The 12955-nt window shown below is 42.5% G+C and overlaps 1 protein-coding gene across 1 annotated transcript; it reads left to right on the top strand.

The window, feature by feature from the left end:
• Positions 1-367: 367 nt before the first annotated feature.
• Positions 368-2409, top strand: GPR87 (G protein-coupled receptor 87). The gene is made up of 2 exons (XM_010011647.1): positions 368-401; positions 1376-2409. Exons 1-2 carry the CDS (start codon positions 368-370, stop codon positions 2407-2409), a joined length of 1068 nt encoding a protein of 355 aa, XP_010009949.1.
• The last annotated feature ends 10546 nt before the right edge of the window (positions 2410-12955 follow it).

Here is a 12955-nt window from a genome sequence, read left to right as displayed (position 1 = left end):
AGTGAAACTGACAGGCTTACAAAAACTACCATGGCAGAATTGCCTGCAGTAATGCAGCAGGCACCCGGCCATAAATGAAGATGTGGCAGCGATGACCCTGAGAGCAGAACAGCTGTGCAGTATCCAGAGGTCAGCCAGCAACATGCCTCAGCCCTTTTACTGGGAATTCTGGAGGATGCTCATCTTACAAAGCTCCTCTCCATGCTGGGAAGAGGAAGGTAGGGTCTTCCGTTTTGCTTTGTGTTTAATTCCAGTTTATTCTCCCCAGAACGTAATGCTGGCACAGCCTATGCCGCATCCTGGACCTACAGCAGCCAGTGGGACTCCTGAAAAGCATTTCAGCTGAAAACCTACAGCAATGCAAATGATGGGGTACAATCTGTCATATGGAAAACTGCCAGGTAAAATAACATTGGAAATTTAAGTGATTGAGAAGTGTTTACTATATCACTATCAGTTCCTACCAACACTTTAAAGAAATAAGTAATTTCAGAATAGGCTTGTCTGAATACTGCCGAATGCTGCCCATGGGTGTCAGTCCTGGCTTACCACACAAGCCAAGTTCAGAATATAAACACTATGAAATAAGGCATGCTATAGTTTAATGAGATAACTTAGAAGTCTGAAATTTTTTCCAAATATTTAGACATAAAATCTTAACACCCCCAGAGACTGTGATTTATAAATACGTTTTAATAAGCCAAGTTTTAAATTAGTGTTTTAATAGGCCCAAAGAGTCTCTCCAGAGTCCTATCTCTTGATAAACAGATCACCTCAGCTCACAAGTTGTGATCTGTGAAGACAGCTGAGCACTAGTGCACTGTGACATTGATTAACGGTGCATTCCCAGCACACTGGCATGCAGCTGCTCTTGTCCGCACACCTATGTGAGACCAGCGACAGGCACTGCAGCCCTCAACCTGCAGCATGGGGACTGCCCTGCTCCCCTTGGATAGCAGGTGGATGAAGGAAACTCCAATCCTTCTCACACTGCACTGAGCTGGGCTGTCTCCCAACCCACAGGGCAGCAGCAAGGGCAGGTAGGGAGCTCATGCACAGCACAGGAATGGGAACCTTTGGAATATACATGCACCCACATCCTGCATTTCTTCCCTACCAAGCTATATGCAGAAGCACCTTGATATTTCATCAGGACGCACAGATGATGTGCTTGAAACCTACCAAGCCAGAGGCATATTTATTTTGACATGTTCAATACTTAGGAGCACTGTTTTGAAGGTAGGTTTCCCAGGCCAGTTAATCTGGAATTGCCCAGAGATAGGACATTTTCTAGAGGACAGTTCTAAAACAGCCCCATTTGTAAAATGCTAGAAACATACTTGAAAATTCTTGTTCTTCCTCATTCCCACAGAAGACCGTCTGAGCCAAGACAACAGTACCTCACTCAATTTCACAACAGGCTTACTTGGGAACTCCACACACAACGAATTCACCACCATCGTCTTGCCTGTGCTTTACCTCATAATTTTCCTGGCAAGCATCTTGCTGAATGGCCTAGCAGTGTGGATTTTTTTCCATATCAGAAATAAAACGAGTTTTATATTTTACCTCAAAAACATTGTGGTTGCAGACCTTCTCATGACACTGACATTCCCATTCAAGATAATCCAGGACTCGCAGCTGGGACCATGGCACTTCAACTCTTTCCTGTGCCGATACACCACAGTTCTGTTTTACGCAAACATGTACACCACGATTGTGTTCCTCGGACTCATCAGCATCGACCGCTACCTGAAAGTAGTGAAGCCTTTTGGAGACTCCAGGATGTACAGCATCACCTTCACCAAGATCCTATCTGCCTGTGTTTGGGTTGTCATGGCTTTCCTAGCTTTGCCAAACCTTATTCTTACCAATGGCTACCCGACAAAAAAAAACATCGACGACTGCATAAAGCTCAAGTCTCCCCTAGGAGTCAAGTGGCACACAGCTGTCATTTACATCAACACCTGCATGTTTGTAGTGGTGCTGATAGTACTGATAGGATGTTATATTGCGATATCCAGGTACATTTATAAATCGAGCAAACAATTTATTAGCTCATCAAGCAGAAAGCGAAAGCATAATCAAAGTATAAGGGTTGTTGTGGCTGTATTTTTCACTTGCTTTCTGCCATATCATTTGTGCAGAATACCCTTTACTTTTAGCCACCTAGATAAAATTTTAGATGACTCTGCACATAAAATCTTGTATTATTGTAAGGAAATGACACTGTTCCTGTCCGCATGTAATGTCTGTCTGGATCCAATAATTTACTTTTTCATGTGTAGATCATTCTCAAGAAGGCTGTTTAGAAAATCAAATATGAGAACCAGGAGTGAGAGTATTAGATCACTTCAGAGTGTTAGAAGATCAGAAGTGCGCATATACCATGAATACACTGACGTTTGACGTCACCCACACAGAGACTTTTGCTAGTTCATGAGAACATTTGTATATCATGTAAATAAAATATCTTTGAATATCTGACCATGGAAGTTCATTGAGAAATTGCAGATACGAACAGCTTTTCTGTTTCAGATGACTCACATCCATCTCAAAATCCAAAAGCTTAAATCCACACAGTGATCAAGTTCACTTAAGAGGAGTTTGGGGGTTGTTTTGGTTGGTTGGGTTTTTTAAAGGCCAACAGACGCTAAGGATGTTGGCTCAGAAACCAACCTGGAGCTCCAGGAGGCTCCAGCTGAGACAGACAAGCTCTGGCCTCAGAGCAGGATCCAATGAGACAAGTCAACATCCCTAGGTGTGGTGATGGCTGCTGAAGGGCTTGCGGCAAGCGAAGGAGAGAGAAGTAGGTGGCACTTGCTCCTGCAGAGACCCCTTGTCACACCCACAGGCAGAGCAGCTGCAGGGCTCAGTCTGCAGAAATGGTGCTTTGCCACCGGCCAATAGCATCTCAGCTTTTCCTTTTGGGCATTTGTGGTGCTGGCAGCACCATCTCGACCACATATCAAACCTACCTAAGTACTAGGTCTCACCCCTTCCAAAATATCAAACATAAAAAATTCAAACACAATACTAGTTTAAGTCACATCTCAAAAACCAACATATACAAACAACAACAAACACCACACACACACAAAAAAAAAAGGGGGGGGGATAAAGAAAGAAGAAAAAGATGTTAAAACAACTTTTAACTCCCATTTATCTCATTCTAAGTGAGGATATGACAAAAAAAGGTCCCTTGGCAGACTCCAAGACTCACATGTGACAAGACTGAGCAACCAACACCAAGCTGAAAATTCCATTTCCCAGCACTTTCTATACCTGCTTAATACAACAGGAATGAGACATAAAGCATTGGAATTTTTTTTTGTTCAACATGATTGTAACTTTGGCTGCTCTCAGCTCTTGGAAACGATTGTGTGTGATAGGCAGGTGAAATTCATTTTTGGAAAGCAGTTCAGGCAACACATTCAAGTATTATTTTACACTGTGGTGTATTTACATACCACCAGAGCAGAGGACATATTAAGGGAGAGTGTCCAAAATCAAGGCAAGAAGAAAGGAATAATAAAAGACTAACACAGCAGCTGCTGCATGAGAAAGCCTTGACTTTAATAAGTACGTATAATAACTACATTATTTAAAAGAAGAAACCAAGGCCTGGAGAGCATGCACCAAAGCTAAAGTTGGCTGGGACATCTCAAGTCATTTCGGTAAGATTCTGACAGGCTTCACACCACATGAGCAATCAAGAGCACTCTAGATTTGTTTACAACAATGGCAGAAGAAAACAAAACTACTTGTGACAACAGCTTGTACAAACACTCCCGAGCTGTGTTCGCACTAGCTTGTACTGGCAGAGGGAGCAAGGTGGCCAGGCTAGCCAGGCACCCATGCCGACCAGGCAGCAAGAGCCACAACAGGGTCCAAGGCTGCTCTCCAGTAGTACCTCCACCAAGGATGTGGTGTGGGGACCTCTAAGGGTGAGGCAGAGGTAGAAACACAAGTTCCTCCTCTCTTGATGGCTGCACTCTACAAGGGAGGCCATCTCCCACCAAAGGGCACAGGTACCAGGTGCCTCCCGCGCTCCCCGGGAGCTCTGAGCAGCTCAGCCAGGGACACCAGGTGGGAAGGCCGGGACAGGGCAAGCACAGGCTCCCCAGGAGCTGGGAGAAGGATTTGCAGAGGAGCAGAACGTGGGGAACCATCCTCCAGGAACATGCATTAAATTGCCTTGAGACACCAGAGACCACCCTGAATTCACAGTATTTCAAGACCAGCCCGCACACACGGTTCACACACACCGAGCAGAGCACAGGCAGCTCCAGCACTGCACAGCCCCGACACCTCCTGCCCTCCTGTGGCAACCTCCTCAGACACCCTCGGCAAGATGAGGCAGCACCAGGGAGGATGGATCTGGCCACTTCAGGCTACAAGGATGTGTTTGCATGTAATCCTGTAAACTGAACAATGTTTATGTGAATAATTTTGTCCTGTACTTCACCAAGGATTAAATCAGGTTTGCTTAGAGTAAAAGCTGCTCCTACAAAACATAAATAGCCAAACTAAAAAAATGCAGATTGTAAGGAACTGATAGGTGTTTGGAGCAATCAATTTTTACATGCATCTTATGCAATGTAGTGCAATTGAAGAAACAGAAGATGGCAACAGCCCATCATGAAGTGCTTCATTCAAATAAGGATTTTCCTTTAAATATTTAAAAAAAAAAAAAAAAAAAAGGTTTGACAAGAAAATCCTGGAAATGCAGCATTGAAATAACAAGATAAAATACTGCATGAGAACACCTTTGATGATGTTTTCTACTGAAACACGGGTTTGTTTTTTATTTCTTTTTTAACAGGTTCATTTTAGATGCTGTTTTATGCATGATCAAAAGGTTGACATGTATGTATTACAATATTTGATTATGTATTTGGATTAATGCAAGTATTTTAAAACTACTTACATTGTTCAGGGGAGATAGTTTCTGGAAAGGAAGATGGAATATTTCAGATTTTTATCCTACTTTATATAAAAGTATTTTAAATGGCTAAAATACCACAGAATAAATCCTATTTTTAATCAACTCTGTGGAAAACCGTGTTCACACAAAGACTATTTCTGGAATAAAATAAGTCATTTTGTACTCTTAGGGGTCTATGCCCATACAAAACCATATTGAGAACCATTTTTGGGACTGGGTTGCATAGCGTGAATTCTCATAAGCACCAAATTAAATGGAGCAGCATCCTGGGTTGGTTTTGTGAAATGGTAATATTTAGGACTGGAAGTTATGTATACACAGACGTTCATAACCAAAGACGCTCCTTCTTCAGGTCTTATATGGTTAAAGAAAACCAAGACTGAGTGCTTCTGGTCTTACTTTTACGATGCAAGTAATAGTAAATCACAGAAGGGTTTTTGACTCATAAAATTGTGCTCAATAATTGCCGTGTTAAATTCATACACCACCACCACCCCTGGTCTCTGCTTTGCAGCTATTCCCCTTCTAATGCCTTTGCAACACTCGCACAGCTACAGGCACAGGTAGGCACACGCAGCCTGTCTTTTCCACTAAGGGAGACTGCTACACAAAATCTTCCAGTAACAAGATCCTTTATTTATAAGGCTGCAGCTTTTTCCCACCTCACTTGATGCCCTCTCCTCCACATTACCTCGCTGCAAGGCTAAGGCAGTGGCTCATGCTACCGCATGTTCCCTGATGTGCTTAGCATGCAACATAGATGGGTACCATCATATTTTTACTTTCTTATAGCCTTCTCCAGTAATCACCTTTCAAGCTGAATTTTTCTGTGTACTATAAAGCCTATCTTTATGCACCCAAAAGCATCTTCTGTCTTGCAAGAAGGCACACAGACCCATTACAACAGGTTTTAGATCTGCCTGGAGAGAGAAGCTGGATTCCACACTCAGCTGTATCCCTTACCAGACAGAACTACAGACAAGCCCATTACTAGTGGATTAGCTATTGGCAGAACAACTGTGCTACAGATGAAGATGGCTCTTCCTATCTTCGTTGTGCACTACTGCTCAGAAACTGTCACCATTTGTACCATTGGAACTAATGCTCGTGAGCCTGCTGGGCATAAAGCTGCTTGACCACAGCCAGGCTATGGGTTTCCACCAGTCTCCCTAATGTCTGTTTTCATCCAGGTTCTTCTATTTTCTATTTATGCAAATTTCTATTTCCAACTTGCATTATTTTCTATTTTCAGGTTCTTCTATTTCTTCTATTTTCTATGCTCCAGCTCCTCCTCACCATAAACAACAGACAACTGACTCTGAGTCCCACACACTTCACTGAGCCAAGTCCTATCAGAAGCAGATCACAGAATAAGCACACACCTCCTAAGATTAAATTCAAATATCCTGACTACTAGACAATATTTTAAATATATAGTATAGCAGAGTAGAATCACAGATTCACAGAAAGGTTTGGGTTGGAAGAGACCTTAAAGACCATCTAGTTCCAATCCCCTGCCATGAGTAGGGACATCTTTCACTAGACCAGGTTGCTCAAAGCCCTGTCCAGCCTGGCCTTGAACACTGCTGGGGATGGGGCATCAACAGCTTCTCTGGGCAACCTGTTCCAGTGTCTCACCACTCTCACAGCGAATAATTTTTTCCTAATATCTAATCTAAATCTACCCTCTTCCAGTTTAAAGCCATTCCTCCTTGTCCTGTCCCTACATGCCTTTGTAAAAAGTCTCTCGTTTCTCTATATGATGTATGTACACATACACACATGCTATAGGATTCAGTATAAATGTGGAGAGCAAGACAGCTCAAACCCCTCCCAGAATCATAACCTTCTTCCAGGTGGAGGGTGGCCTTCCTACCCAACTCCAGCAAAGCTCAAGAAGCTACTTCCATGGAAACCCCACTCTTTGTCCCTAAGCAGGGACACAAAGGACAGGTGCACAGGATTCAGGATTCTCCCCTTTCCCAACAGTAGAGCTTGCTCACCAAATGGTGAAGCTCAGTGATGGCTGAAGACACAGATGGCCACCTACTTCTCTTCTAGCATGTTATACACTTTCCTTATAGGATATGGACGCACACATACTATGCTTTCTCACTGTCCACTTATTTTCTAACTAAAGGCTACATTTACGTAGGATTTCCTCCTAGGAGAAAGTACTGCTGTTTCCTATTAAGAATTTTATACCAAAAAAAAATCTATTACTCAAAGCAAGTGCACTGGGGGCGATGTCCTTCAAAGAATGGCCTAAAGATACCCTTTCCACGGTACTAAAGAGATAAACCAGCCAGTAGTTTCTGGAAAATGCAGTCACACAAGGGAGCAGCAGGGCATCCACATGAAACCCCACTCTGGAAAAGGAAGACGCAGCCATGCGCTCCCAGCACACAGGCCAGCCAGACGAGCCTCTGCTCTGAAGCCTGATGATTCGGATGCACACAGCACTGTAAAATCACCCCCAAAATAAGTTTACGTTATCTTGACAGGATGTATCTGTGATAATCCTTTATCCTTGGTTTATACACGCACTTACATATACAACAGTCCTTTGAAGGTGTTGTTTGTGAAGTATTTTCCCAGGGTTAAAAATGAATTATAAAACAATATCCTAGTCCCCAAATACCAATAATTTTTGTATGGACTTGATATGGCACTTTGGTCCTTAGAAGAAATCTCCAGCCCTGACCTATTGCTGTCATTTCAGAAAACCACATCAGGAGAGAAGTGTATGTAAATTCTGGCTGTGCAGTCTGAGACTCCCTTTTTTTATATGGTGCTATATGTAAAACATGGTTTTCTAGGCAGAAGCATAACAGCAGATCAGACACAAGCCTGCAAGGAGCACACAATTCATGAACACTTGCAATTTTTCTTCATTTAGGAAGCCCTGCATTACTTGGCAATTGAGTAGCCCAGCCAGAACTCTCTGTGCCAGAAGGTTATTGTGGAAGAAATGTTATTCAAACATTTACTTAGAGACAGCTCCAGACCATTACCTGTGCAAGATTTTTGCCACTATGTATATTATGCCCTTTACTTTCAAGGTTCCTCTAGCAATATCCTTTACCGTGGCTTGCACCAGTGCTGCTTCCTAAGGATCTTAAAAAAGGAAGCTAAAACTCAAAAAGTTCTAAAAATGTGTCTCTGTATTGATGCAGACCAGAACCTCATGTAATCGTAATTGCTAACTAGTGCAACTGTGACTGGGCTTATTCAAGTGTGTGCGAGCCCCATGCCTCAGCTCTCCCCACTAGACCCTGTGCCACGCCACCCTGCAGGGCAAACCAGTTGCATTGTGAGCAACAGCGCTGCCATCACAACACAGTCAGAGACTCGATGACTCGGTTTCAGACAGATCCTTGTAAGGCCTCTGAAGGCTGTTCAACAATGATCCACAGGCATCTACCCATCAGCAAAACAAAACCAGGCAGGAAGTATTTGCCAGCAGCTTTGATAGGGTAAATAACAAAATCCAGCAGTTCTGCAATACTTTTGTAATTAGCATGCCTTCTACAAGGATTAGCCTATAAAAATATTTATCTTGTTCATCCTGCTTTTACCAACTTAGAGCTTGGCTACAGATATAATACGCTCTATGTGTTTTCACATTTAGTGGGATTGGAAGCACTGACTACTTCATTAGAAGGTTTTGAGAACAGGGCACAGATCTGTAAGAAGATCAGTAGTAACAGATGTTGCTTATCTATGGCAATGGTTTGGTGGGGTAAGATCCTTCATTTAGTAAAAAACAAGTCGCCACCTGTCAGTCTCATTCCTGTTCGCAGAGGCTTCAGAGCTTCCACCCCAACTTGCACTTCTGTCCTCAGACACATGAAGAACCAAATTGCCACCATCATCCCTTTCAGTCACCAGCTATGCTCTGATACACTGCCAGTTTTCTCCTGTCTCTGAATCCGTATTCTCCATTTCTGACACAGAAGCCCACTAGCAGGACCATAAAAAAGGTTTCCTTTCATAGGCACCGAGCTCAGAAAAAAAAGTTAAAATTACTTTCTTCATAAAACGACAACTAGACCAGCAGAGGAATTTTGGATTTGGGGGGAAGACAACGACTTGTATAGCTAAAGGTAAAATACATTATTAGTTTGAATCACCAGAAGTATGCAATATACAGCAGGGGTCTTTGGCAACCACACTCACTGCTTGCTTTCTAACCCTTTGGGAATAGCAGCTGAATCTTTAGACCCCTAAATATCAGATTTGGCTGGCATTTCTGAAAAATATCCATGTTCCATGACAAAGCAACCCTCTAGTTTGCCCTGCTGTCTAGAGTCATTCCGATGGGGTGAAACTGTACACAAAGCTGAGACATCCTACCCACCCTTTAGGCTCTTAATCCTCTGCCCTGGAAAACTGCTTACTTCTCTCTGAAGCATGCGAAAAATTATCTGTGCTGCAACATTTAATCCATCACAGAATGGCAGCTTACACTTGAAAACACTGCATTTCTCCTTCTTTCGGACTTCATGAAGACTTCACATGGAGAGCTGCACGCTTCAGTCTTTTACTGCAGGCAGCATTTTGGCTAACACACTTCGTTAAAATTTGATTTGAACTGTTAGACTAGAACTAAGAATGACATTTCAAACCAAAAAGTACAGCTGTGCTATTTGGCAATCCTACAATGACGTAATTTCAAAATATAAAGTATGAAAAAGTTACCCCCAAAGTTGCTCTTCCCTGGGTTCTGTTGCTTTTCAGCATATTACCATTTTTTAAATAATTTCACACTAATGGCTAAGAAGGCTGAATTGTCTGCTGCACCATGAACTTTTTGGAGAGAAACCACATCACACACACATTTTAGCACCTCAACTGGTGTTCGAGATGACTTTGCCTTCTTAGAATTGACTTCCTTTTCCAGTATACACTGGCTACTCATGATCTTCAGAGAGGAAGACCAGTGACATTTAATTTCTGGTCCCCTAGAAAGTGATATACTGCTTTTACTGCTCAAAAACTGCTGCAGCCAGAGCTCACTGCAGCTTCTCTGCATGGGAGCAGCACCAAGGACCACTGCTGGCACAGCCCTCCAGCTCGATCCTCAGAACAGAAGCAGCAGGTACATCCTTTCCCTAGGATCAGCTAAATGGGAAAGCATCATCTTAACCTGGCCTTGTATCTGGATGCCTATAACCAGTGAGTGCTTTACAGAGAGAGCACCACTGGAGTGGACACCACTCTGTCTGACTTCCTTTTATTTTCTTCCTAATCAATGACTCTTGACAGCCATAAAAACAGATTTTTGAGTTAATTAGTATATTGGTTTGAGTGAGTTCAGCAATTTTATGTTTCTATCAAAATATAATCAAGTTTTAAATAATAAAAAAAGTAGATTTTGGACAAAAAGAGCATGTGAGCATATTAAACATAGATGTCTGGTTCACAGCTATGTAAAACCACTCTCACATGTAGCCTTCTGATAAACTCCACTGGCAACAGTTTGCTATAACCATACAGTGGAAACACTCTTCAAATTAAGTAACAAACTTTATAATATGCGAAGTGTTTTGTTTAGTTTGTATTGTATTTCAAGTACAATGATAGTGAACAGAAGCCCCTAACAATGAACAAAATGGAAAAATAACACAACAGATGAAAGCAAAGTGAGAGGGAGAAAGGAAATGTCACTAACTGGACTGAACAGAGGATGGCTATCAAAAGCCACTGGGACAGCTTTGAACATTTAACATGAAAAGGTGCATTTTGAGGGTTGAGCTTTACCTCCTTTACCTTGAAACATCCAACACATACAAAATTGTGTTCTTCACTCACTATTAAAGGAAAACATGGTTATATTTATACCTGCTGGGCAACAAAGTCAGTGAGTTACGGCATTAAACTGCAGGTCAGAGCAGCAGGGTCACACTGTCAATCTATATTTATTTTTAAATACTGTGGGTTCAACTCACCAGAAATATTTTACAAAGCACAGAAAATCACCCTTGATTTTGCAAAAACAAAATGGCAACTTTTGACTTCAACCTAAAGAAACTTCCGCTCTAGAAAGAATGAATGCAAGATTCAAAGGCAGGCTGCATTTAACAACTTTCCCATACTCTCATTCTGGGGATGCAATTACATTACATAAATGGAGCCAGATTAAAATTGTTCTAAAAACACCTCATGAAATTTCAGTGGGTATTGTTCTGAAAAGTCATAGGACTAGGAACAGTGACTAAGGATTAACGTGACACCTGCCCACACAAAGAACAGGCATGTGATGTTCACTGGATTATCAGGCTCTGGTCTTCACTATGTTGCTAGGAAGCCAGTCAGCCTTCCAATAGCAAACCCGGCCCCCCATTAGTGCAAGGGGTAGAAATTAATTGCAGTGTCAATCTGCTTACAGTGTTAGATTCTAAGTTACTCAGTATAAATGATTCAAATAATAGTCCACAGTAGTAGTAAACATGGTACTGGAATTTTTTTCTTCAGAGAAACAAAGTCAGTACAAAACCACAGTTTGTTAAACATTCACTCACCCAACATCAGCCCCAGAAGTGCTCCCTTCCAGAACTCCACCACGCAACACAGGAAAGTAAGGACAGGCAGCAGTAACTTGAAATGCGTGTGCTGTTCATTGTACTTTACGCTCAGCTGAGAAGTAACAGCCAGCCCTGCCGTATGCATATTACACCAGACAACTTTCTCTCAACATTATCAAGGCTGACAAGAACAAGATGCTTCCCTTTCTGTTTCAAAGCATTCTCTGTTTTTTTGTTTGGGGGGAGTGAGGGAGGCTAGGGCAGCAGCAGGGGGAGGGATGGGACCCCACTTCTAGGCTGCACAAGAAAACCCAATACCAGATATGAGACCCAAGGAAAGGAACCAAGTGTTAGAAAGCACTGTGAATCCTCTTTAAGTAAGCCGGAATTTTTCAATTCAGATTCTCAATTCAAATTCAGCCTTTCAAATAGGGAACAATAACCATGCACTGAAAGCCCACGCATGCAATCAAAACTGTCCTACAACTTGCCTCATACTGGAGATCACCTCCAGCTCTCTGCTTCAGCTCTACCTGCTCCGGCGTCAGTGTGTACTATGGTCACATCTGGCCACATGCTTTCAATAAGAGCCAAAAGACTCTGAAACATAAGTTCTGTCCCACTGACAAACTAACACCTCATGACTGATGACAACATACATAACCAGAGATGACAGCTCCGTAAGACTTACTGCTTTAGTGCATGGCAAATCTTTTAAGCAGTTCCCAGAGCCTGGTCTTGATATGACTGCAGGGATTTCACATGTATCTACACTTCTACCTGCTACAATGCCGGAAACTAATAGTCTACCATACATAAAACTAAGTGGTTTCTCCATAAAGAAATCCCTTTCTTGGAAGAGTACAACACATCCCCAACAAACGAAAGACAACACACAACTACGTAGAGAAATCAAATGCGCCTGTTTCCTGATACTTAAGTTATCAGCTTGAGGAGTGCTTATTCACCAATGGCATCCCAGAGACATCCAAGATCATCTCTCTTTCATATTTGGATAAAAACATAAGCGTGATGCATTTCTCCCTCTAACCAGAGCAGTGAGACTGCACAGAAAACTAGTCCCAAGACAGGACCATGCAGAGGAAAGGACAGTTCCTGCTCTGCAGAACCAGGGAGCTCATCTGTGGTGGGACTGGATGGTCAGTCTGAGCCCTGCCTTCCCTGAGGCAGGAGTACTGTGAGGTAAGCATAAGCAATAGTGATCACTTGCCTGTGCTCACATCCACCTTATTTAGCTAGGAGAGGTCTAATTTAGATCTCTAAATATATCAAATTGCTGAGTCATTCAGGGATGGAGGCTTATGACTGGACTGTAATCAGTTAACCAGCCCAAGAAGGAACCTTATACTTCAGAAAAAAACAGAAGATACGCTGCTGTGCCTTATTAAGAAGAGCTAGATGTAGCTCATGCTTTCTGTATCCAGGAGCGTGGAAGGGTTCTGTGTATCTACATCTCCTG

Source organism: Nestor notabilis, unplaced genomic scaffold, assembly GCF_000696875.1.
Source record: "Nestor notabilis isolate BGI_N333 unplaced genomic scaffold, ASM69687v1 scaffold14903, whole genome shotgun sequence".
Taxonomy (NCBI): Eukaryota; Metazoa; Chordata; class Aves; order Psittaciformes; family Psittacidae; genus Nestor; species Nestor notabilis.
This window is presented reverse-complemented; position numbering and strand designations above follow the sequence as displayed.

Coding starts and splice junctions, on each gene's coding strand:
- GPR87 (XM_010011647.1), top strand. CDS start 368: ATGGGGTACAATCTGTCATATGGAAAACTGCCAG. Junction 402..1,375: donor GTCATATGGAAAACTGCCAG/GTAAAATAACAT, acceptor TTCCCACAGAAG/ACCGTCTGAGCCAAGACAAC.